The sequence below is a fragment of the Periophthalmus magnuspinnatus genome, chromosome 21 (assembly GCF_009829125.3).
Source record: "Periophthalmus magnuspinnatus isolate fPerMag1 chromosome 21, fPerMag1.2.pri, whole genome shotgun sequence".
Classification (NCBI taxonomy): domain Eukaryota; kingdom Metazoa; phylum Chordata; class Actinopteri; order Gobiiformes; family Gobiidae; genus Periophthalmus; species Periophthalmus magnuspinnatus.
Window position 1 is genome coordinate 4,185,426 of NC_047146.1, and position 26,399 is coordinate 4,211,824.

Here is a 26,399-nt window from a genome sequence, read left to right on the forward strand (position 1 = left end):
AACGGGGGCTTCATGTTGTGCGATGGTTGTTTACTCTGAACAAAAATAATCAAAGAATGAGTTTGATTAGAGCAAAAACAGCACAGATGCAGTTTAGCCTTAGCATTTCAGCTTATAAAAGTATTGTGTTTAATAGCAATGTTCTAATATTAGGCACCCTGAAGATAAGTTATTAGTTATTAGTATCAGAAGAACTTTTTCCTAAATTGCACTTTTTCTTACAAATTTTCTGACCCTATAATTTTACTCCTAACATTTTCACTGAAGTAACAGTACTCTTACTTGAGCAATATACTGTATAGTGTAACTGTACTCTTACTTGAGTAAAAGTTTGAGGTTATTCTTCCCAGTGTGATTAAGTCTAAAAGTGGCATAATTTTATACTGTCAAAATAAAATGACAAAAGCTTTATGCTGACAATATCAAATGACTTGAAAATTTGTGTTTCTTGCGCTGCTCCTTCAGATATGATTTAGTTTTTCTCATTTTTGTGTCTGTTTGAAAATAGATTTTGTGCATTTAATGTTTTGTCCTTCAAATTACATTCACTTCTAATTATAAATCAGATGTTAAGTTACCGTACTCTTTAAATTACTCTTACTTGAGCAGTAATTTTCACAAATACTTTTTTAATGTTACTTGAGTAATTTCCTGGACCACAGCTTTGTAGTTCTACTTGAGTACCGGTAATATTATTTTCAAGTAACATAATTCTTACGTGAGTACAAGTTCAGCTACTCCATCACCTCTGGATAGGTTATAGTTTGTATTATATATAGTATATATAGATATTGTTTTCATTAGTAAAAAAGTGTGTATAAACTGTACTTGTAAGGATAGATATAAGGGGAAAGTGGGACCGTCGCTGATCTTTGGTTTCTTCTGGCTTGGACTCTGTAAAAGGAGACACACTGTTCATACAAATATCACACACACACACACACGTGGTCAGACGCCACCATGAATAAACAGGTTTAATAATAATATGAAGATCTCAAGATGGTGGGCAAAAGCTTTAATATGGATAAATATTGTTAGAGTCAAAGTCAGGACTAAACCAGGACTAAAAGTAAGTCTAAACCAGGACAAAATCAGCTCTAAGCCAGGACTAAACCAGGACTCAACCAGGACTCAACCAGGACTAAATACACCAGCACAAAACCAAGTCTAAACCAGGAGGATACCAGGAATAAACCAGGTCTAATTAAACCAGGACAAACCAGGACTAAACCAGGTCTAAACCAAGTCTAAACCAGGAATACACTAGGACTAAACCAGGACTAAACCAGGATTGACCCAAGTCTAAACCAGGACAAAACCAGGTCTAAACTAGGTCTAAACCAGGAGGAAACCAGGACTAAACCACGTTTAAACCAGGACTAAACTAGGTCTAAACTAAGTCTAAACCAGGACTAAACCAGGTCTAAACTAAGTCTAAACCAGGACTAAACCAGGTCTAAAGCAGGGAAATCAAAATACAGTTGGTGAAATAAAACGTAGTAAACTAAACTAAACTAAATGTTGATTGTTTCTCTGACTGTTATAGAGCCTCACATTCAGTTTACAGCCGTTAACCTCATCACTGTGACGTTAGCTCATGTTTTTTATGGCAAAGTAGCTAAAATTTACATTAAAACGGCCGAACAATATTTACTTTCAGATACCGCTGTCTTACCTCTGCGCTGGCCATGATTTGTGACGTTTAAGTGCTTTTTGTCGCGGTTTTGAGGAGCTTTTCTTGAGTTTGTGTCGAGTCCGATAGCGGCGGGACGTTAGGCTGTTGCTAGGGCCGTTGCTAAGGAAGTCAACTCACCTTACTTTGATGTCCGCCGCCATAGATTAATATAGAACTAAACCAGGATTAAATCAGGACTTAACCAAGACTAAAACAGGACTAAAACAGGACTAAACCATGTATAAAACCAGGACTGAACCAGGTCTAAAACAGGACAAGACTAAACTAGAACTATTCCATAAAATATAATAGTAGAGTGCTAGCTAACACACTATTCTTTTAGCTAGTTGTATCATGAACAGAGAAACAAGCATCACAACCGTTTATCTTGTTTATTTACGACAGGGTTTGCAGTTAAAATAATGAGTGAAAAGACACAAAAACCAAAATAAAGAAAGGATAAATAAAATATTGTTCTTCAAGACTAAACTAGACTTATTACATAAAATATTACATTAAGTTATGAGTGCTAGCTAACACACTACTGTTAGCTAGTTGTATCACAGAGAAATAGAATAGAGAAACAACACCACAACCGTTTATCTTGTTAATTTATGACAGTTAAAATAATCAGTAGAAAGACACACGAGCCAAAAAAGAAAGGCTGAATAAAATATTGATCTTTAAGATAGAATTTACCAGAAAACATCCACACCAATCAAACAGCAGCATACATGGGCTTTGTGACATACATTTACTATTAAAACATATGACTTTTAGAGTTAGTGCAACTTTAAAATGTAAAAAAATATATATATTTTAACATAAGTTTTCATATTATTGCATGAAATATGTAATAGTATGAAAGCCCTACTCACTTTCCCCCACTATGATATAATTATAAGTTAAGCACTTGACAAACTTAGATTTCTGTTTTTACAAAAGAATGAAACAGAATTCGTTCTGTAAATTATACATAAACCAACAGCAACCGCAGCATTCAGGGCCAAACATTTTTCAAAGGCGTCCATTTTGGCTCAAACACATTCAGTACCATTCTGGTCAAGTGAATTGTGTTATACAACCACTAAACAAGGACTAACCCAGGTCTAAAACAAGGGCTAAGACAGGACTGAACTAGGTCTAAAACCAGAACTAAGACAAGGCTAATTACATCAGGACTAAATCAGGTCTAAGACAGGACTAAAACAGGACTAAAACATGATAAATATTTAACATAAACCAGACCTTCTAATCACGTCTAAACAAGGACGAGGACTAAATCCAGCTCTAGACTTGTTATTGACCAAATTGTATTCCAGAAGTCTTTTGCTACTTAGAATGATTTTGTAATTTGAATTGTATTACCATTTCGCAATTTCAAAATTTGACCTGACAAAGGACTAAAGCCAGATCTAAAACAGGACTAAAACAGGACTAAAACCAGGACTAAACCCAGGACTAAACCCAGGTCTAAAACAGAACTAAAACAGGACTAAAACAGGATTAAAACAGGACTAAAACCAGGATGATAAGAGGATGAAAACCAGGACTCCGCAATGTAAAAACATGTCTAAAACCAAGACTAAAACAGGAGTAAACAAAACCTACGAGCCAGGACTAAACACAGGCGAGGACTATATCGAGGCCTAGACTTGTTTTTGATTGAATCGCATTGTGTATTTGTTATAATATAAATCTAACGATAAAAAGCTGTTCCTACTATACTGTGATAGTGATAATCAGATGTTCTATGGTCTCTTCAGCCCTGGAAGTGTGAGCTCAAACCTGTAAGAAAAATAATTTTATGTAAGAGATGTAATGAATAGAACAATAAACATGGCCGTTAGTGGATTTACCAATCTGTGACACCTCTCAAAATATCCAACTGAGCCAGATCGAGCATCACCTGTGGACAAATGAGTGAGCGGTGAAAAATAGTCTAATTACAAATCGTTTCCTGAGTTAAAATAGTCCATTCTGACCATGCCGATGTCTTTTCTCTCTCTGGTGTGGAACATTTTGTGATTTTTTACAGCTACGTCCAACTTCCGAGTTTTGGCTTCTTCATAAGAGACGTCAAACTCAAATCTGAAAAGAAGGGAAAAAGTAGGGAAGAAAATGGACTAAAGCAGGACTAAAGCGGGGACTAAAGCGGGGACTAAAGCGGGGACTAAAGCGGGGACTAAAGCGGGGACTAAAGCGGGGACTAAAGCGGGGACTAAAGCGGGGACTAAAGCGGGGACTAAAGCGGGGACTAAAGCAGGGACTAAAGCAGGACGTAAACCAGGACTAAACCAGGACGTAAACCAGGGACTGAATCAGGACTCAACCAGGACAAAACCAGGACTAAACCAGGACGTAAACCAGGGACTAAATAAGGGACTGAATCAGGACTAAACCAGGACAAAACCAGGGAGTAAACCAGGACTAAACCAGGGATTAAACCAGGGACTAAACCAGGAACTAAACCAGGTACTGAATCAGGACTAAACCAGGACAAAACCAGGGACTAAACCAGAACTAAACCAGGAGTAAACCATGACTAAATCAGGGACTACACTAGGACTAAACCAGAGACTAAACCAGAGCTAAATCAGGGTCTAAACCAGGACTAAGACTGCAGATGAGTTACCGTACTTGTCGTTGAAGACTGGGTTTAGGGTCCTCTTCTTGACATGAGTCCTCTTTCGGTGATTCCAGGATTGGTCCGGGAGCAGATACAGGCGAACATACGAATCTGTGCCGTTTTCACTGCAGGGAAACAGCTCTCTGAGGAAACACACGGGATGCACGAATTTGAAATCTCCAATATTATGATCCGCAAATGTTGAACCTTTTCATTATTTGTTTGGAATTAGCTCCACAAACTTGTCATATTAATCTTGCGGCTTAAAGTCCTTTCGAACGACAACAATCACGTCTTTGGCAGCCACTTTCTGAAGATATTGTGAAAGAATAATTGGACTTTTATTTATTTATACCGACAAAGAAGACGTTTTGTGTCATGTGGATAGGCCCAGTAATGACAGAGATATCAGGCAAAAGGCAAATGAAGTATTGAAGTGGACGGGGCTGTTAAACTCAATTATGATTCTCTAAAATGGTTGTTTCAGAGCAAATTAAAGATGTCCAGTTGTGGGGTTTTTTTGGTAAATATAAATAAATATGACTTCTTTACTTGGGGAATTTCAGAGTGCCGCTCGTGTGTGACAAAATGGAGTGAACCCCCACATGTTTGATCCCTGTGTGACCCCTGTGTGACCCCTAACCTGCAGGCATCCACCAGCACGAGGAGCTTGTTCCTCAGAGTGGCGTATTTCACGGTGAGGTGGATCTCCCCGAACGAGCCGCCGTGGTTCCTCACAGCTCTGGACAACACAGAGACAATAGTTTTACAACAGAAGAAATACACAACACAGAGACAAAACTCTTAGAACAGGAGGAACATCACACCACATGACACATGTCACATGGAGGTCAGAGGTCAGGGTCATGGCCTCACACAGACCGGCCGACTGTCATAGCTCTGTCGTATATTGCTACAGAGATATACTGTGATAAACGATGATGCTGAAACTACTTTATGCCACTGACACAATAACAAGAATACAAGATAATCTTTTTTAAATAGACAGTATCATTAAAAGGCCTGAGCTGCAACTAATAAATAGCAGAATGAAGCAATAATTAGCCACAGAAGTTACTTTTCCAACCCTCTAAAGCTCAAACAAAAATACTAATAATAATCTAGCTAGAGCGGAACATAACGATTAAAAAACTCTTTTCAAGACAACTCAAGGATTTTGAGCAAAGAAAAAGTTTAGGATCTGAAAATATGCAAAAACTAACACAAAGTCCAACCTTTATGAAAGCCGTCTGCCCTCGTCTGCCCCCCGTCTGCCCCCACGTCTGCCCCCACGTCTGCCCCCACGTCTGCCCCCACGTCTGCCCCCACGTCTGCCCCCGTATCGCTGGGCAATACGCCAAAAATCTCACAACAATCATTGTATCCCGATTCTTGTACTTAATATCTTCATAATGCCTTTAGGCTGTCAAAGTCTTCTGCTGAGAGTTCTTCACAGTGTGGAGCTCAGAGCCGTATAGAGGCTGATTAATAGGAGCCTCGTGGATCGTGTTGAGCATAAAGCTGCATTAAACAGATAAGATCAGAATCACAATCTGACGATATGACCACAGATCAGATTGTTATCACTATATTGCTTAAACCTAGTTTACTTTGCGCTCTGTGGGGAAAAATCCTTTCTGGGCTGGAGAGGATTTTTTTGCTGCAGTACCGCAGACTGGCCACTAGTCCCAACTCAAGACAGGTCTAAGATGCAGTACCATAACAGATCTATGCTGGGCTTTCCTCAGAGGTCAGAGGTCACACTCACTCTGGGTAGTTGGCACCCTCTGCCAGGTCGAAGCGTGACGAGGCGATGGAGTTGTCGGACAGGAGGCTCTGGGAGTCGTAGCGCCTCATACTGGAGGAGGAGGGGGAGTGCAGCGTGTGAGAGCCCGGAGCGGCGCTCGGATTCTGAGACAAGGGTTTAGATCCAGACTCGGGGACCTGGACCGGGGACTGGGTCCAGGGAGCAGAGCTTTTGGCATTGAGGGTGGGCTTCTCTGTAGGAGGGGCAGAGCCAGCTGTCTGAGGGGCGGAGCCTGGAGGAAGGCTGTAATTGGCCGACGCAGAAGAGGATTTGAGCTCAGTTGGTTCGATCTTTGGAGGAGGTTTATCTTCTGTCAGAATCTACAAAAACAGGAACCGTATACAGTCTGTAAGTTTACAGTTTACAAAGTACATATTAACATTTTAAAAAGAGTTGGACACCATTGAGTTCACTTTTTAATGTTTGAAGGTAAAAGAAAACACTTGACCAATCCTACCATGTAAAATGTACTGAGCTGGATGATTATCGTGCATGTTCTAGTTTGAGCAGAGAACATGCAAACTCTGCAAACCCAGGGCCTCACAGCTGTGAGACATGACCATAGCTTGTCTCTGGACATAGCTAGTCCACTAACCATTCCAAACAGGAAGTGAGCATGAGCTGACTCGACTCCATCCACTTTGACTCCAATTTACTTTGTGTTGAAAAAGTTTTTGCTCCTCTTTCAGTAACTGCTGCTGCCACGCTCACCATTTTGATCTTGAAATGCTTGTATGTGTGTGTGCATGTATATATGTATGCATGTAAGTGTATTATGTGTGTGTGTGTGTTGTGATCTCTGACCCTGAGTGTGGCCTTGAGCTTGATCTGACTTGTAGCGCCGGATCTCTCCAGCAGGAAGCGCTGGTCCAGAGTCATGTCTGAGATATGCAGGAGGCGGCTCAGAGGAAGAGTCAGGACACCCAGGGAGGTCTTCTTCTCCGGCTCCTTCACCTGCAAATATACACAATTATTTCTACTGCTACTACTACTACCACTGCTACAGCTACAGCTACTGCTACTGCTACTACTACTACTACTACTGCATTAGTCTTACACAGCACTTTTCCAGACGCTCAAAATCACTTTACAAGTCTGTATTATTCATTCACTCCACACTCGGCGGTGTAAGCTTCTATTGTGCCCATATTGCCTAGTGTGAATGTGATGTGTGATATGTGAGTGTTGATGGCGGGAGGGGCCAATGGTGCAGATTGGCAGCCTCACTTCTGTCAATCTGCCCCAGGGCAGCTGTGGATAAGTGGATATTTTATACCTAAACTCCTCCCTTAGCCCTGATAATGAGATATAGTGAGATCAGAACCTGCACTTGTAGTTGTTGTGTATTGATGTTGTGCACAAAAAAGGTGAAGCCCTCTTCCCAAACGGGGTCTCTGGACGCGAACACCACCTGCACACACATGACATTTTAATGGACAGAAGGTTTTAAATATAACAGGACTCAAATGTACTCAATACTTTTAAAGTCATATCAAATGTTTGAGTTTTAAACCAGTCCTTACCTTGCTTTTCTGCACGTCTTTGTCCACAGACAGCTCCACAAACGAGTTGGGGTTTACTGTTCTCTTTGTTAACTGCACAAATACAGCAGTTTAAGCATGAACTGAGTTTATTTATTGTTGCATAAAAACCTCTTTAATTAAACTGTCAAGAGATTTTATTTATTCATTCATTCATTTATTTATCTGGCAGGGACATTGTAGTGCTATAGTTTCAACTCCCATCCCTGTCTGATCTTTTCAATTTTTATTTATTTATTTATTTTTGTTTTAGTTTTTAATCTGGGCAACTAAGAAAACTGCAACAAAAAGACAAGCGTGTCATGAAAATGTGATCCTGAAGCAGAAATTAAATATGCAAAAGCGCGGTGACATCACAGCAGCAACAGCCAATCACAGAGCAGGATTCACACACGGAGAGGAGATGCAAAAACCCTCTGTGACACGTGTGATTGGACAGTACAGAGGAGCGACGCAAGCAACACAAGCACAAAGCCCAAAGTGTACTCACAACACTAAACCTACAGAGGGAGTTCAGGCAAAAACTACAATTTATGCAAAAATACTAGGGAACAATGTATTTATATAAAGACTTAATCATCTAAACAACTAAAGGCCGACAGCTCGAAATTAAGATGCAATGTTTTATGCAAAGAAATGCAAAGTGATGCTGGATATTTCAGATTGGTGCAAAGAAAGCAGCAGAGGCGGAGTGTAAAACTGTAAAAGCAGAGACTCAGGTCCCAAAGAAATCAAAGCAGAGCAGAGCTGTGAAGGGAGAGTGTGAGGGATAAAACGATCAGCAGGGGGCAGCAAAGGACAAAGAAAACTTCAGGGATTATTGTTTTACTATCAGAGGCTCTTAAATCTACTTTTGGTTATAATTTTTCATAAATAAAAATACCAAATTAGAGAGAACATTTGGGAAAAAAAGCTTTATAGTACTGCTGCTGCTACTACTGCTACTGTAAAACTAGAGCGACGATTATACCAGGTCACTCAGGCTGTGCACATTCCTGGCCTGTTCTGAGGGAAACCTGACTTTGGCTTTACAGATTCCTCCGCAGATTCTTTTCGGTGTAATAATTCCCCTGTGTCTGCACGCACACTGCCGAGTTTACAGGCTCTTTACAGACTCGCAAAGAATCGGATCATTGTCTCATTTCTAGAGTTTATTTAAATGTTGTAAACAGTTCCAAACTCAGGTGCGTGTAATCTGATTTCAGTCTGATCCTGATTGAAAAATGAAAGGGAAAATGTTACAGATGATTTAATATGAATTGTACTGTAGATTTTTAGAGTTTTACCTGTTACATTCACTGACACATGTAAACACCAGTGCTGGAGCGTAACAAAGTAAAAGTAAAGTACTATAGGTGTCTGTACTTTACATAAATAGATTTTAAAGTATCATTTTTACTTTCAACTTCACTACATTTTTGAACTGGACTGAAAAGTAAGTGTTTTTTTACTGTAGTTTGAGACCTGCTGAAAAGGCTGAGGGTTTATTTTTAACCCGTTCATAATTTGATCAAATATAAATTAAAACGGCTAAAAAAAAACGACGCACTACATTGTCTTTGTTCAGCTCAAATCTTTATCAAAATCTCTACATTTGAAGCTTTATAAGACGCAAAATACTTTCACTTTTGACTCTTTAAGTACATTTTTAAACAAATACTTGTACTACTTTTACTTATGTAGATTTTTTCATGTGTTTTTTCTATGCTCTAGTATCTATACTTTTACTTAAGTATCAAAATTGAGTACTTCTTCCACCTCGGTTAAACACACACCGGAATCTGATCTAATTCTTGTCTTATCTGATTACTCTAGCGATGCACACTCTAAATCTGATTATGATCTGATTTTCTGTCTTAGAAAACTCTGAAACTTCTGAACATGGTCCCTCAGACGACTCACATCACGTTCTGTGGTTTGGATTGGGGATGGGACAAGATCTCGTGAGATTTTTTTCCCGCTTTAGTTTATATTTAAATTAGACAAAAAAACAGTTACTAGGAGGTTTGATCTCTTGAGAAGCTGTTGTTCCATAAACTACGTCTGCTACTACAACAAAAATATTGTGTTTTGCATTTAAATGACCTCCCTCTGCTCGGACTCGTCTGCAGAGAGGCGGTGTTAGGCGGTGATATTTTAGTCATACTCGTTTTTCCTGATGTTCTCCGTTGTATTTGAGCTCCTCAGGTCTGGGTGTGTTCAGTACAGTTTAAACCGGGTGACACACTGTTTACCTTTGTACTGTAGCTTCAGTTTATTGAATCGATTACAGATGTTTTCTCTCGTTTATAACCAGAGGGGGGAGAGCAGAAAAAGATTGTTTAAAAAAAAAAAAAAAAGTTGCTTCAAAGTAATAATATAATTCAAGTAGAAGTATAAATTAATGGTCCAAGAAATGACTCAAGTAAAAAAGTATTTGGGAAAACTACTACTGTATTTTCCGGATTATAAGTAGCACTTTTTTTCATACTTTGGCCGGGGGTGTGATTTATGTGAATTATGTTTTTTTTTTCTTCATAATTATGCATTTTTTGTCTGGTGCGACTTACACTCCGGAAAACACAATACTTAAATAAGAGAAACTGTCAGGACATAACATTTGTCTTTCAGATTATATTCACTTCAAATTGTAAAACATTAAATAATGAGACAAACTAAATCACATGTGTCAAACTCAAGGCCCGGGGGCCAAATGCGGCCCGCCATGTCATTTTATGTGGTCTGCGACAAGGTAAATTTAAATGTATGACTGTTTTAAATGTCAGTTTATCAGGAGTTACGCGGTTACACGGAGATAGTTTTTATATCTTTGCAAATTTGAGACGAACCACTTTGCTGATGTGGCCCTCGGTGAAATTGAGTTTGACACTCCTGAACTAAATCATACCTGAAGGATCAGTGCAAGAAACACAAAGGTCCAAATCATTTCTTTTTGTCGACGTAAAGTTTTTGTCACTTGTAGACGTACTCGCAGTGAGAAGAGGAGCCACAACTTTTTATAATTCTGTTTAGGTTTGAAGTAACAGCTATGAGTTTTCCCTAAAGCTGCACTACGTTATGTTTTCTGGTCTCCAAGGAGATGTCATCGCTTTGCCTGGAGTATTTCATTTATTCAATTACAGCCGTTTTCTGCAAAACACTTTGAAAAAAAATGCATTCTCGCTGTCAGTGGGGTCACCTCTCCACAGATCGGACCTGTAACTTGGCCCGATCTTGTCCACTGCTCGTCTCCATTGAGTTACGCAAGTTTAATGCCATACTGTGTAATATTCCAGGCAAAGCAATGACATCTCGATGGAGACGAGCAGGTGAAAAACGACCCTGGTGCTCAAAAATATTTGTAAGACACAAAAAAAAAACAATTTTTAACAATACTGCCCAGTTTGAGTCAACTTTACTGTAAAATATAGTTTAAAATATCTTCCAATGCAGTACTACTAACTACTAACAGCTAAAACTTCTAAACTAGGATAATGAATGAAACCAAACAGTAAAATAAAAGTAGAAAATGAGTAAAAATAAGAGTTCTTACCCGTGCCTCTCTCTCTCTGTGCTTGCCGTGTTTCTGATTGTGCGTGATCTCACTGTGGTCTTTCTGCACAAACATCCAAATTTAGATTAAAAAAGCGAAAAATATGACACTAAATACAAAGCACATTTCACACACACAACTCTGTAATCTCCAGATATGATTCGCTTGTGTCCTGGAGCCGTCAGAACACACAGCCACGTATGGACCGTGTGACCTGGTTTACGGTTAATATCTGTGGAATCGCTGGACCTGGCCACAGGAAATGAAAAACCGACACAAGTTTCAATGTGGTCGACGTGTTATTTATCAACACGAACGTCTTGGTAAATACAACAGAAAGTGTCCTTCAAAAAGGTAACTGTCAATATGATGAACAAGGCAATAATCGACTGAGAAATGATACACCGCCTGGACAAAAAAAATATTCTTGGGAAATAAACTCAAATCCAGAGGTGGAGTGCTGCGCTTTACTGATCAACAATCTAGCAAAGACTAACTGAACAGAGGGAGTTTAATATAGACGACCCTGGGCTGATTAGCAAATGAACGGCAGCTGCAGGTAAAACAGGGAGGTGGCAAAAGAAGGACCGGAACGGGCTGGGAAACGGAGCTGGGGATAAACGCGTAAGCAGGCAAAACTGTGACATTATTTGCAAGAACCTAAACCCACAAATCCTGTTCAGTAAATCCTCCGCTTACATCAAATTCTCCTTTTATTCTCCTGATGTTGTAGCCACAGCTGCCCTGACACCAACTGCTGAAAAGTGGCTGCTCTACCACTGAGCCACCGCTGCCAACGTGTTCAACTTGAGAAGGACAAAAGGAAAAGCTGATGGTTTAAATCCGTGGGGAAATGTCCAGTCTCCTGTTTTTGTGTCCAGCTCAACGTCTGAAGGTGTGTGAAAAGTGCAAAACTTTTACCTAGCAACCGTAGGAACCAATCGTAAAATTACAAACCATCTTTCTCCTCAATTTCCCAATAGACATAGAATTCCAAGGGCCAAAACTCGTCTTTATCGCACAAAATAAACAACAACATCTTTATTTTGTTAAATTAAGTCAGAAATTGCCTCTTTGTGCATAAATTGTCTGTATTTTGGACATAGAGGGATTCTGTTTTAAAACGCAGCGCTACTTTCTACAAACTGCCACTTAAAACTATGATATTTAGCACTGTACTTTCCCACCAAACGGAGTAAAAAAACGTGAAAACCTGAATGAACTTTAACAAACACGATTCTGTGAGATATCAAATGTTTTTGTGTGTTTTGACTGACCGGGAGAGCTGAGGCATTGTCCAGGTAAACGGCCAACATGGCACAGGCCAAACCATCGTCCCTCTGAAATGAAGATGAACAGATCAACAGGGCAGTGCGGTTTGGCTCTGAACACGGTTATAGTTAAGGTCCATTTTATTGTCCCTGTAAATATGTCCTCTGCATTTGACCCATCCTTCAGTATCTCTGGGTTAAACCTGCATTTGACCCATTCTTCAGTGTCTCTAGGTTAACCCTGTATATGACATATTGTTTAGTCTCTGAGTTACAACTAGTTTAATGGGTCAAATGCAGGGGTAAGTATGACCTAGTTTAACCGGGAGACACTGAAGGATGGGTCAAATGCAGGTTTAAGTGTGACCTAGTTTAACCGAGAGACACTGAAGGATGGGTCAAATGCAGGTTTAAGTGTGACCTAGTTTGACTGGGAGACACTGAAGGATGGGTCAAATGCAGGGGTAAGTATGACCTAGTTTAACCGAGAGACACTGAATGATGGGTCAAATGCAGGTTTAAGTATGACCTAGTTTAACCGAGAGACACTGAAGGATGGGTCAAATGCAGGTTTAAGTGTGACCTAGTTTGACTGGGAGACACTGAAGGATGGGTCAAATGCAGGGGTAAGTATGACCTAGTTTAACCGAGAGACACTGAAGGATGGGTCAAATGCAGGGGTAAGTATGACCCAGTTTAACCGGGAGACACTGAAGGATGGGTCAAATGCAGGTTTAAGTGTGACCTAGTTTAACCGAGAGACACTGAAGGGTGGGTCAAATGCAGGTTTAACTGTGACCTAGTTTAACAGAGACACTGAAGGATGGGTCAAATGCAGGGGTAAGTGTGGCCTAGTTTAACTGAGAGACACTGAAGGATGGGTCAAATGCAGGTTTAAGTGTGACCTAGTTTAACTGAGAGACACTGAAGGATGGGTCAAATGCAGGTCTAAGTATGACCTAGTTTAACCGAGAGACACTGAAGGATGGGTCAAATGCAGGGGTAAGTATGACCTAGTTTAACCGAGAGACACTGAATGATGGGTCAAATGCAGGTTTAAGTATGACCTAGTTTAACCGAGAGACACTGAAGGATGGGTCAAATGCAGGTTTAAGTGTGACCTAGTTTGACTGGGAGACACTGAAGGATGGGTCAAATGCAGGGGTAAGTATGACCTAGTTTAACCGAGAGACACTGAAGGATGGGTCAAATGCAGGGGTAAGTATGACCCAGTTTAACCGGGAGACACTGAAGGATGGGTCAAATGCAGGTTTAAGTGTGACCTAGTTTAACCGAGAGACACTGAAGGGTGGGTCAAATGCAGGTTTAACTGTGACCTAGTTTAACAGAGACACTGAAGGATGGGTCAAATGCAGGGGTAAGTGTGGCCTAGTTTAACTGAGAGACACTGAAGGATGGGTCAAATGCAGGTTTAAGTGTGACCTAGTTTAACTGAGAGACACTGAAGGATGGGTCAAATGCAGGTCTAAGTATGACCTAGTTTAACCGAGAGACACTGAAGGATGGGTCAAATGCAGGGGTAAGTATGACCCAGACTTGCTGTAGTACTGTGTGTTACCTCTTTGAGCAGATGGGGGTCAGTCTGGAGAGAAAGCCACTGCAGTTTGAGGTGGACCTCCCCACTCTGAGCGCCCTCTAGAGTGAACCACTGCAACAACAACAGAAGAAGAAGAAGTAGATGAAGTAGATGAAGTAGAAGAAGTAGAAGTAGTAGAAGAAGAATAAGAAGAAGTAGAAGAATTAGAAGAAGAAGTAGAAGTACAAGAAGAAGTAAAAGAAGAAGAAGTAGTACAAGAAGTAGAAGTAGTAGAAGTAGAGAAGAAGTAGAAGAAGTAGTAAAAGAAGTAGAAGTAGAAGAAGTAGAAGAAGAAGGTCAGATGGAGTAAACACAAATAAACAAGAAATCAACAAATCAATTAAAACAAAGAAATAAACACAGATAAATAAAAAGTAAATATATAAGAAGTTCTGAAGCCGAGTCTGAAGTCGGGCTGCAAATATGAGAAAACAGTAACAGTAACTATGTTTGATATGTTTGATAATCAGTACTTTTTATGGCAAATTTGAGTAATCCTACCAATATAACCTAAATGACATCATATCGAGCCTTATTTAAAGTATGAAGTCAAAACTCTACACGGCCCTTGGTGAAAAGAGTTTGGGCCCCCCTGATTTAAAGCACAGATATGGACATGTCTTCTTTTACTAGTCTAACTGTAAATATAAAAACAAACTAAATCAAGGCCAACCCAAGTCGTAGACCTAATAGTTGTTGTCACGATACAGAAATTTCAAACTTGATACTCAATACAAATTCTTATACAACAATAATAAAAAACATGACTTCTTCAGACAATAGAATGTGATTTCCAACATTAAACTGCAGTACTTTCTTTTTTATTCCCATGTCGCCTTATATTTGTGCAATCCCTCAGTCGTAGTGGCCGTATACTAGTCTGTGTTTCTTATACTTGTTCTGAAACAGTTTTTTAGTATCGATACCTGCTCAAATTATTTCAATAAATCATGAATAAAACTGGTCGTTTCATCAATGTTACTTTCAAAAATCAGTGCATTTCTCCTTTCTAAACTGGATAAACTTGTGATATCAGTTATTCCGATATTGATTTTTTTTTTTTATTTTGATATATTTGTGCAGCTCTGGTCTGAAGCAGCAGTTTACCGTGTCCATGACTTTGTTTTTCTTCACCTCCCCCAGGTCCAGATTGTACCTGCGCTCACACAGTAAATACAGATGTTAGTACGTCAGCGTCCAGTTCTTCATGAAGGACTCAAATCGGGCATCGCTGCGGTTCATCCGTAGATTGCAAGTGCGACTCCAGCCAAATTAAGCTCATCGAGGCTCACAGTATCATAGCAACCGAAGAGCCAATCCAGAGCGAGGCTGTTAAAAGTAATACCCGTTCCCGCCCGCGCATGTAGAGCGGACAGAGTCTTTAAAAGGACGTGCGCCTGATGTAGGGCCAAGTATTACATGTCCAGATACTGTTTATTACACATGAGCTGCACTGATGTCATTATTTGATCCAGTGTTTGATGATCTAAAAGTAACTGTGTTGTTTTCTACGACAATGACAATAAAATCTCTTGAATCTATTTGAGTAAAATGTGTCTTGCCCCAGTTTATTTTGTATAAGCAGGTCTTGAGGTCAAAATAAGTCTGCTGTTCGCCGTCTGCGTCTAATTATAAAGATTTTTATTGTCCGAGAATCAGGGAGCGCGAATTAGCATCGGTGTTTTTAGCTTTTTGCTGACGGCAAAACTCCACTCTCTCTTATAAACTCATAGTGGTGAATAATTAGGATGCTCTGAATGCAGAAAGAAAGTGAGGAATGAGGGGGGAGGAGTCTGGGGAGAAAAGAGGAGGAGGAGTATGGGGAGAAAGAGGAGGAGTCTGGGGAGAAAGAGGAGGAGTCTAGGGAGAAAGGAGGAGGAGGAGTCTGGGGAGAAAGGAGGAGGAGGAGTCTGGGGAGAAGGGAGGAGGAGGAGTCTGGGGAGAAAGGAGGAGGAGGAGACTGGGGAGAAAGAGGAGGAGGAGACTGGTGAGAAAGAGGAGGAGTCTGGGGAGAAAGGAGGAGGACGAGACTGGGGAGAAAGAGGAGGAGGAGTCTGGGGAGAAAGGAGGAGGACTAGACTGGGGAGAAAGAGGAGGAGGAGTCTGGGGAGAAAGAGGAGGAGTCTGGGGAGAAAGAGGAGGAGCAGTCTGGGGAGAAAGAGGAGGAGCAGTCTGGGGAGAAAGAGGAGGAGGAGTCTGGGGAGAAAGAGGAGGAGGAGTCTGGGGAGAAGGAGGAGTATGGGGAGAAAGAGGAGGAGGAGTCTGGGGAGAAAGAGGAGGAGGAGTCTGGGGAGAAAGAGGAGGAGTCTGGGGAGTGGGAGGAAGAGTCTGGGGAGAAAAGAGGAGGAGGAGTCTGGGGAGAAAAGAGGAGGAGCAGTCTGGGGAGAAAGAGGAGGAGCAGTCTGGGGAGAAAGAGGAGGAGGAGTCTGGGGAGAAAGGAGGAGGAGGAGTCTGGGAGAAAGGAGGAGGAGGAGTCTGGGGAGAAATAGGAGGAGGAGACTGGTGAGAAAGAGGAGGAGGAGTCTGGGGAGAAAGAGGAGGAGGAGTCTGGGGAGCAAGAGGAGGAGGAGTCTGGGGAGAAAGAGGGGGAGGAGTCTGGGGAGAAAGAGGAGGAGGAGTCTGGGGAGAAGGAGGAGTATGGGGAGAAAGAGGAGGAGGAGTCTGGGGAGAAAGAGGAGGAGTCTGGGGAGTGGGAGGAAGAGTCTGGGGAGAAAAGAGGAGGAGGAGTCTGGGGAGAAAGAGGAGGAGTCTGGGGAGTGGGAGGAAGAGTCTGGGGAGAAAAGAGGAGGAGGAGTCTGGGGAGAAAGAGGAGGAGGAGTCTGGGGAGAAAGGAGGAGGAGGAGTCTGGGAGAAAGGAGGAGGAGGAGTCTGGGGAGAAAGGAGGAGGAGGAGTCTGGGGAGAAATAGGAGGAGGAGACTGGTGAGAAAGAGGAGGAGGAGTCTGGGGAGAAAGGAGGAGGAGGAGTCTGGGGAGAAAGAGGAGGAGGAGTCTGGGGAGAAAGGAGGAGGAGGAGTCTGGGAGAAATAGGAGGAGGAGACTGGGGAGAAAGAGGAGGAGGAGTCTGGGGAGAAAGAGGAGGAGGAGTCTGGGGAGAAAGAGGAGGAGGAGTCTGGGGAGAAAGAGGAGGAGGAGTCTGGGGAGAAAGAGGAGGAGCAGTCTGGGGAGAAAGAGGAGGAGGAGTCTGGGGAGAAAGAGGAGGAGGAGTCTGGGGAGAAAGAGGAGGAGGAGTCTGGGGAGAAGGAGGAGTATGGGGAGAAAGAGGAGGAGGAGTCTGGGGAGAAAGAGGAGGAGGAGTCTGGGGAGAAAGAGGAGGAGTCTGGGGAGTGGGAGGAAGAGTCTGGGGAGAAAAGAGGAGGAGGAGTCTGGGGAGAAAGAGGAGGAGGAGTCTGGGGAGAAAGAGGAAGAGGAGTCTGGGGAGAAAGAGGAGGAGTCTGGGGAGAAAGAGGAGGAGGAGTCTGGGGAGAAAGAGGAGGAGGAGTCTGGGGAGAAAGAGGAGGAGGAGTCTGGGGAGAAAGAGGAGGAGGAGTCTGGGGAGTGGGAGGAGGAGTCTGGGGAGTGGGAGGAGCAGAAGGAGCTGAGCGGAGATCTTCTCACCGTCCAAGGAAGTCGTCTTTGTCAGTGTCTTCGTCGAACAGCTCCAGCTCCAGCTCCTGTCCCGGCGCCTCGTGGACCACAAACTGAGGACAGCAGGAGGCAGCAGTGAGTCCCCCTCAGTGGAGCTCCACAGTCCCGCCCATTTTTAAATCCAAAGTAAATTTTCCATTCATTATTCCCATGGACTTTTTAAAACTGTTAATATTAAGAGACATTGTGGAGGTTAACCAGCTGTGGTAATATCCAGAACACGGCTGTTTTAAGTCCAAAAAGTCTGACGTCTCTGGTGAAAACTGGCATTTTTAAATCTGTTTACAGCGTCAACTACAACTAAAAATGTACTTGAACTAATCACTTTAAAAGATTAGAATTAAAAGACTTTAATTATTCTATTTTCTTCACATTGGCTGCACTGGAAAAGATCATGGGATAAGCCGGAACCAGGACTAAACCAGGACTAAACCAGGACTAAACCAGGACTAAACCAGGACTAAACCAGGACTAAAGGCAGAGTTTCAGACCAGACCTGGTAGACCTCGTTCCATTTGGGGTGCAGGTTTTCCTTGATGGTTTTGCTCTTGAAGTGTCTGTTCCCGACTCGGAGTGTGGTGTAAGGATCCGACTTCCCCTTCACCAATCCCATCATGTACGTGTCTTTGGCCATGAGGTCCCGAGCCTCGAGCAGGTGAACACGGACCACGCCCTGAGAGAGAAGAGGACGAGGGTCAAGATCAGAGGAGGCAGAGGAGAGGGTCAGATGGAGCAGAGGAGAAGGTCAGATGGAGCAGAGGAGAAGGTCATATGGAGGAGAGGGTCAGATGGAGCAGAGGAGAGGGTCAGATGGAGCAGAGGATGCAGAGGAGGTCAGAGGAAGCAGAGGAAGCAGAGGAGGTCAGAGGAGGTCAGAGGAGGTCAGAGGAAGCAGAGGAGGTCAGAGGAGGTCAGAGGAGGTCAGAGGAAGCAGAGGAGGTCAGAGGAGGTCAGAGGAAGCAGAGGAGGTCAGAGGAAGCAGAGGATGCAGAGGAGGTCAGAGGAAGCAGAGGAAGCAGAGGAGGTCAGAGGAGGTCAGAGGAAGCAGAGGAGGTCAGAGGAAGCAGAGGAGGTCAGAGGAGGTCAGAGGAGGTCAGAGGAGGTCAGAGGAGGTCAGACGATGCAGTACTCTGTGTACTTACCCGGGGCATGGGGAACCTCATCTGGTCCACTTTGACCTGGTCGATGAGGGGGAAGCACATTCTGTTCGGCAGCACCATGATGGAGGCAATGATGTCCATGATGGTTTCCTCAGACAGAGAACTGCAGAGACAGGACACATTTATGTTTATGAAATTTCTAAATACAAATAAAACCTACATTTGTTACATGTTCAAATCAAATATAACTTTAGGATGATAACACACTTCTAATGATGATTTATCCTTAATTGCAAAAACATTGTTATTTACGTTATGATTTGGCGTTTTGAAGTAGAACGAGCCATGAATCGGTGCTAGTGAAATGTGGAGGTTCTGAGCTTTCACATGAGGCCTGTCCATAAACTGAGAATGAGAAAAACTCGTATTTGTCCTCAATCTAATGAAATAACGACAGATCACATGTTCTAGTCTATCGTTCCACACTGAGCTGGAGGACAGGTCAGACTTCTGTAGTAAAATTCACCTTTTAACTGTCACAACACAAAGTTTTACCCTGGTTTGTGGTTAAAATCTCTGTAATTATTGGACCAATCCACATGAAAGGACTTTAGGAAAAAGAGCTGAACCACAGACACAAGAATGAAGGTTTTTTGTGAAGAACTTTGTACATCAGCTGTACCTGAAGGCCGGGCTGTCCAGAAGGTTGGTGGTTCCTGTCCAGTTGATCTGCAAAGTCTGAAAACGAAATAGCAACTTCTGTGTTTAAATGCTGAGAGAGGTCAGAGCACTTTTTCACCAAAACATCATTAACATCAATATATTTATGATTTTACTAACAATTCTGCCTGTTTTTTGTTTTTTCTTTCGGTTACCTAGCAACCATGGTGTAAAAAAGGGCCAAAACCTGTCGAAAAACTGCCACTTAACTGATGTAAAACTATGATAAATACTAAGCACAGGCACAAAAAGCACCAAAATTAGGAAAAAAAAAAACATGAAAACCTGTCACACGCACTCGCTGACACCGTACATTTTATTTCACCATTTGAAAAACAAAACCGGGGCGAAGTTGCAGTGAAACTTACGGGGCGTCTGATGAAGAAGAAGGTGACTCCGCCCACTAAAGGGACCTGTCCAATCAGAGGCTCCAGGATCACGCGTATCATCCCCTGCAGCTGAACACAGGACACGAAATCTTCATTTAAAAATCATCGAATGGACTTTATTGTCAAACAACTGCTCTTCACTTTACACTCACGATTAAAATTAGACGTGTGAAAGATCGGAGGTTTGTAGTTTACTCTTAGTATAGTCATATTTTCAAAAGCTAAATGTATTTTTCTGCTATCACAATATAATTCCATCCCGTTTTGATAAAATCCACTATAGATTATTGTCATCGCTAATAACAGAGGTGTGTTTTTTTTGCTACTGAACACATTTGTACTTTTATGTTAATATTATTGAGGATTTAGTTTGAGATGTGGTGATGAGACTGGAGCTTTGTGTAAAACATGTGCGTACTTATTGCAGTATATCGAAGTTACCTGTCACGACAATCACTATATCGACTTTTCGTTCAATAAATAACAGACAAAACGACACTTTTTGGGGGTCAGTATTTATCGTGGAGACTTTTTCCTTTACCCTAGCGAGAAATCTTTGGTTATTTTTCTATACTATGATGACATTTGAGCTGTAGAAGGTTGAATTTTGAACTTCTACGACTCATTATCGACGTAAGCCAACTACTTGAGTGTTGCATTCTGTTTATATATATATTCTGTTGTATCGTACATTTAGAAAACTTTTTGGAGATACAGTTGTCCGTCGCTAAATCGTGGTTCACCTTTCGCGGTCTCGCAGTTTCGCGGATTTTTTTGTGTGGAATTTTACAAGCTTTTTTCCAGTGTATGAACGTGCATTGTGTTCTGCGTCCTGATTGGCTAAGGGACTGTAGACCATAAATTTACATAAATGTTGGATCAACACTACAGCGGAGCGGCGCCAGGACGGAGCGGCGCCAGGACGGAGCGGCGCCAGGACGGAGCGGCGCCAGGACGGAGCGGCGCCAGGACGGAGCGGCGCCAGGACGGAGCGGCGCCAGGACGGAGCGGCGCGGTCAGAGGAAATGTCAAATACGTCTGAGTCACTATTAATTACTTAAACAAAAGAGAAATGTGAGAAAATGTTAATGCCTGAGTGAGAAAAGTGTATAAAGTGTGTGGTGAGGGGCTTTACAGACAAAAACATAGAGAATAATTGTAAAAAATAATAAAGCTGATACTTCACGGATTTCGCCTATTGCGTGTTATTTTTAGAACGTAACCCCCGCGATAAACGACAGACCGCGGTATAAAAATTTGAAATAAATCTCCAAACTTTTGATCCGTAAACGTTGAGCTTTATCATTATTTGTTTGGGATTAGCTCCACAAAATTTCCGTATTAATCTGTCTTAAAGTTTTCAGAAAAGTAAAGTTTTCAGGAGCCCGAGATCAAGACGAACGTTCACGGTCCTGTTCTACAAAAAGATGAAGGTTTGAAGTTTGAGAGAGTTTAAACGAGAGAGAAATGTGAGAAAACGTTAACGCCTGTGTGAGAAAAGTGTATAAAGTGTGTGGTGAGGGGTTTTACAGACAAAAACATAGAGAATAACTGTAAAAAAAAATAAAAGTAAAGCTGACTACTTCGGGGATGTCGCTTATTGCGGGCTATTTTTAGAACGTAACCCCCGCGATAAACCAGGGGCCACTGTAGTTCTGCTTTATGGTTTGTTTTCAATATTATCGTTTATCGTCTATATTTACTTCAGCGATATATCACACTTCAAAAGGCCTAAGCGTCTGTGCAGTAAACCGTACTGTATGCTGCTCTTATCGAGTCTTACTTTGAGCCCTTTGACCCCGGCGGTGATGGGAGGCTTCACGTCTGCGTCGATGTCCACGTCTCCCGACCAACTGCACGCACAAACACACACACACACACATTAGGTCTCCCAGCGCTAAGTCACTCCCCCTTCGGAGCGCAATCACGACGCAATCACGGTGCATCCAGCTAATGAAACTACCGCACGTCGTGTCAGGTTCGTATCATGTTTTTGTATATTTACGGAGGATTGTCGTGTGGAGCGTGGGTGACGTGGGTGACGTGGGCGGAGCTTTGCACAGAATCGTACAGCTAACGGTAAGGGGGGTTCGAAAGGAGCACAACAGTGACGGCTCGACCCGGTTCTACAAGAAAATTACTTCATTTCATTTTTCCCCACAGACCTTTCGAAAAAAAAAAAAAAAAAGTCTTAAATCTAAAATGGGACGACAAGACCCATCCTTCTACTTAAAATCTGTTCCTGAAACTTTATAAACCCCTAAGTTATTAAAACATTTTGCAGAATCTTGCATTTTAAACAGCCTTTTTACGTTATGGATATTAGTTAGTTAGCTGGTTAACCTCTGTGTTTCCTTTGAACTCTTAATATGTGAATTTTTGGAAAACTCTATGGGAAAAATGAATGGAAAAAACACATAAGGAACCTGCGCCGACTTCGAAATTAACTAAATTACTCTAAATTACTCAAAACGTACATCTCAAACTTCTTCGGGCATGTTTTGGATGAGGGAACAATGTTACTTATAACAGTAGAACGCTAATAAATGAATAAAACGTCAAAAATAAATACATTGATTTTGCATAACACCCTCTTTTTAACCACAGTCACTAATCTTAACCTAAACATCGCACTTAAAAATACACGTTAAAACTGAGACTTGCACAAAAAGTTATCAGTTTTATCAGTTTCATAATGTTCCACTTATTTTTGATGCGTGATGTTTTTATTCTCACCTGATATTAAGATCCAGAATCACCTCTCTCTGATCGACCTCGTGTGTGTAAGCTTTCATCCCAGTGATCCTCAGAGGCTGAAGAATAGAACACACGTCACCTGTACATGTGTGGGTGTGTGTGTATGTGTATGTGTAGGGGTGTGTGTGTGTGTGTGTGTGTGTGTGGGTGTCGGGGTGTGGGTGTGTGTGTGTGTGTGTTTCTTACCACATGTCCAAAGTGCACCTTGGTGAAGGTAAAGGTCTTCAGAGCGGGGCTGGACTGTCGAACCTGAGGCTGAATATTTGTTCTTAATAATTTCTCCATAAACATTCCAAAAAAGGGCCAGGCCTGTTCCAGGACCTGAAGAACCACAGAGACCATGTCACTAGACTAGCACAATATACTACTGCTACTACTACTATTACTACAACTGTTAATACTCATAACACCTGCTTCTAGTACTAGTTCTTACACTATGTCATATACCTGTACATTCTAACATTTAACAGGAGTCTAGACCTGACCTGGTGCCAGTGTATAGTCTATTAGCCAGGTTTAGGTTTAGTCCTGGTTTAATCCTGGTTTAGTCCTGGTTTAGTCCTGGTTTAGTCCTGGTTTAGTCCTGGTTTAGTCCTGGTTTAGTCCTGGTTTAGTCCTGGTTTAGGCCTGGTTTAGACCTGGTTTAGTCCTGGTTTAGTCCTGGTTTAGTCCTGGTTTAGTCCTGGTTTAGTCCTGGTTTAGTCCTGGTTTAGTCCTGGTTTAGTCCTGGTTTAGACCTGGTTTAGACCTGGTTTAGACCTGGTTTAGACCCGGTTTAGACCTGGTTTAGACCTGGTTTAGGCGAAGCATCCTGCCCTGAGGTGATCCTTGCAGAAATAAGGCTGACGATATGACAGAAACAAACAAACCAAAAAAGTACAGTTCTATCCCTTTTTATGACCGTTGCCAATTTTCTATTTGATCTTGTTACATAAACATAGAATTTTAAATTATTTTCCTCAGTGTAAATAATACAGACTTTTAATCTGTGCCATTCAAGACAAAAATAATCAAATATCTTCCTCCAGAGTCGTGCGTCTGCTCCAAACCACAGGATTTTAGTGACAGAGTCTGTGCACCTCTGCTTTAAAACACCAGCGCTCATCACCATTAGACAGGGTTAAAAACAGATAAAAGGTAGAACTTTGGGAGACGCACATCATGTTATAAACACACACATTTATTTCAAATATGCAAACTATAAAACAGAAGAAAAGAGCATCCACAAATCAAAATGAAAGATCTTATATAAGGCTACAGTACCTTATTGACCCAGTCCACTTTCTCCACCTCAGGAAAATTCACCTAAACACACAAGACACACTTATTTTAGTATTTACTATTTTAATAATTACTCCTCTGCACCATGTATTCACTGACCCTCCTCACTGACCCTATATATAGATGTATTTGAATATAGACATTTAGATACATTATACATGAACATCAAAACACCAGATGTAAGAGTGACATCAAGGAAAAGGCAAAAGACTGATGAAACAACTCAGAATAAGATAAAATAAGATAAGATCTGCCTTTATTAGTCCCACAGTGGGGAAATTCCAGTATTGCACCGCACAGTTAAAGAACAGAAGGAAAATGGTACATGCAATAAAACAAGATAATAGATAAATAGCTTAAAATAGACTTAAAACTAAACTAAAAATAGACTCTAATGTAACATCTCTGTAAAATGATAGTTTATGTTTAAGTCCTAGGGCACTATGACTAATGCTACTCTTAGCACTATTGTATTACACTTTTTCAGTAACCATGACAACCACGAGTGACTTTGGCTTTAATGCTCACTGTGGTGCATGAACCACTGGATTCAAAGCACTATTCTGCCACATGGGTTTATGTATTTTATTTGTGCGTTGATTAGAAGTTTGTGAGAGTGTAGGAGTGGAGCGGAGTGTGATCAGATATCAAACATTTAGCTCACACCTGTTCGACCTGTTTATGCAAATGAGCTTCTGTCACCATGGAGACGGCACAGACCAGGGCACAGGAGAGAGGAGTCCTGATTTAAAACATAGAGGAGTCCTGATTTAAAACATAGAGGAGTCCTGATTTAAAACATAGAGGAGTCCTGATTTAAAACATAGATTTAAGTCCTGGAGCTGGACCTGGTGCAGTGACACTTGTGGCTCAGACTTGGCTCTTTAAAGACCTCTGCTGCTGTGGTGCAGAACAGGCGTAGGTCGGTACCTGGGTTAGACCTGGCCTCGTGCCTGAGGTCTCTTAAACTCTCACTTCATCATGTAATCTAAGATCTGCCCCTGTAGTGAAAAGAGAAGCCTCTCACCCAGGACGCGTGCTGCAGGGAGTTTTGGAGCTCCGCGTGGATCACCCGGGTCTCGTTGTCCTGCAGCTCCAGCGCGGTGCCGATGCGCGCATCTTTCCACTCGCGGTTCTTGCTCCACCAGGTGAGCAGCAGCATGATCAGCAGCACCCAGCTCACACTCAGCCCCAAGGATCCCGTCAGGTACACGGGGTAGAGCAGCAGCACGCTCCGGCCCAGGTACATCAGAAACTCCATCAGGATCCGGTTCACCGTGGACGACTTTAGGGCACCCTCCTGCAGCTCTGTCCCGTCCGAGGGAGTGACCTGGAGCTCCGCGGGCGAGGACATAGCGCCGGGTGTGTGTGTGTGTGTGTCAGGGCGCACACCGGAGAACGAAGCCCAGAGCCGAGTCTCAGTCAGAGCCGAGTCTCAGTCAGGGCGCGCACCGGAGAACGAAGCCCAGAACTGAGGTGAAACTGGGAAACTCCGCGGAGAGAAGCTGAGCGGAGGAGCGGCGCGTTGGCTCCAAAACTTCCGCGTTTGTTTGGGACACACCTGCGGCGAGGGCGGGGCCGAGGGCGGGGCGATGGGCGGGGCTCACCGGGCGCATTCCAAACGAGAGACGATTTGACCAAACCAGAGAGACAAGAGAGAGACAGACGCGTCCTGAGACCAGTTTGTCCTCTACAGTCTGAGGACGAGGAAACTAAGACACATCTGCCAAAACTCTCACCTTTACGCAATCAAACGGAGCACTTCAGGTCTACAGTTCAGTCCAATAGGCTGCGTTCACCTTCTGTATTGTGGTCACGTGACTTCAGACAGAGGGCAGACTGTGGGACTCTGGGGGAGAGCCACTGATTTTCAAAGAAATGTCCAAACTCACAAATGTTGAACTTTCTCTTTATTTGTTTGGGATCAGCTCCACAAACTCATCACATTAATCTTATGTCTTAAAGTCTTTCCCCTGACAACAATCACGACTTTGGGGCTGAATAATGGCACTACTTTCTGATGCTATTGTCTTTTTATTTATCCTGACAGAGAGGAGGTTTCTTAAATGGTCAAATGGCTCCACCTGCTGTGCGGACTCATAATTACAGCTCGTTTTTCAGTGTCAGGTCAGACTGTTTGTTTCACTAGAACATATAAGGACGCCATTATATTTTATTCCTATATTATATTAACTGTTACGCATTTACAAACATATATTGCTTAGTTTTTGTTTGTTTTTTCTAGTTTGACTTTTTTTTTTGAAGTTTTTATCATTTTACTTCCCAGTTGGTCACGAGCAGCAGATGTGACAGTGAAGTAGACACAACAGAAACTATAATACAAACAAGGGACGCAAATTGACCAATAAAAATAAATAAGAACATTTTTTGCTGGTCTAACTTACAAGCCAAAATCGAGATCTGAATACATTACCTTTATTTTATTTTTTATTTTTATATATATATTTTTTGTTA

The 26,399-nt window shown here is 42.1% G+C and overlaps 1 protein-coding gene across 1 annotated transcript; it reads right to left on the reverse strand.

The window, feature by feature from the left end:
* Nucleotides 1-2,052: 2,052 nt before the first annotated feature.
* Nucleotides 2,053-25,468, reverse strand: esyt3 (extended synaptotagmin-like protein 3). The gene is made up of 23 exons (XM_055230596.1): nucleotides 24,952-25,468; nucleotides 23,907-23,948; nucleotides 22,830-22,964; nucleotides 22,623-22,699; nucleotides 21,670-21,739; nucleotides 19,866-19,955; nucleotides 19,460-19,515; nucleotides 18,820-18,940; nucleotides 18,174-18,350; nucleotides 17,648-17,730; nucleotides 15,160-15,208; nucleotides 14,035-14,124; nucleotides 12,462-12,524; nucleotides 11,185-11,247; nucleotides 7,635-7,706; nucleotides 7,436-7,522; nucleotides 6,916-7,065; nucleotides 6,073-6,431; nucleotides 4,948-5,046; nucleotides 4,316-4,447; nucleotides 3,661-3,766; nucleotides 3,535-3,584; nucleotides 2,053-3,463 (listed from the first exon to the last, which is right to left on the reverse strand). Exons 1-23 carry the CDS (start codon nucleotides 25,276-25,278, stop codon nucleotides 3,427-3,429), a joined length of 2,535 nt encoding a protein of 844 aa, XP_055086571.1. The 5' UTR covers nucleotides 25,279-25,468; the 3' UTR covers nucleotides 2,053-3,426.
* Between the last annotated feature and the right edge of the window lie 931 nt (nucleotides 25,469-26,399).

What these genes read in the sequence shown, in the direction of transcription:
- esyt3 (XM_055230596.1), bottom strand. Translation starts at nt 25,278, where the DNA reads ATGTCCTCGCCCGCGGAGCTCCAGGTCACTCCCTCGGACGGGACAGAG. An exon ending in TCTTCTTCATCAGACGCCCC is followed by an intron (nt 19,516 to 19,865) that starts GTAAGTTTCACT and finishes TTTCGTTTTCAG; the next exon opens with ACTTTGCAGATCAACTGGAC. An exon ending in TTGAGAGGTGTCACAGATTG is followed by an intron (nt 3,464 to 3,534) that starts GTAAATCCACTA and finishes TTTTTCTTACAG; the next exon opens with GTTTGAGCTCACACTTCCAG.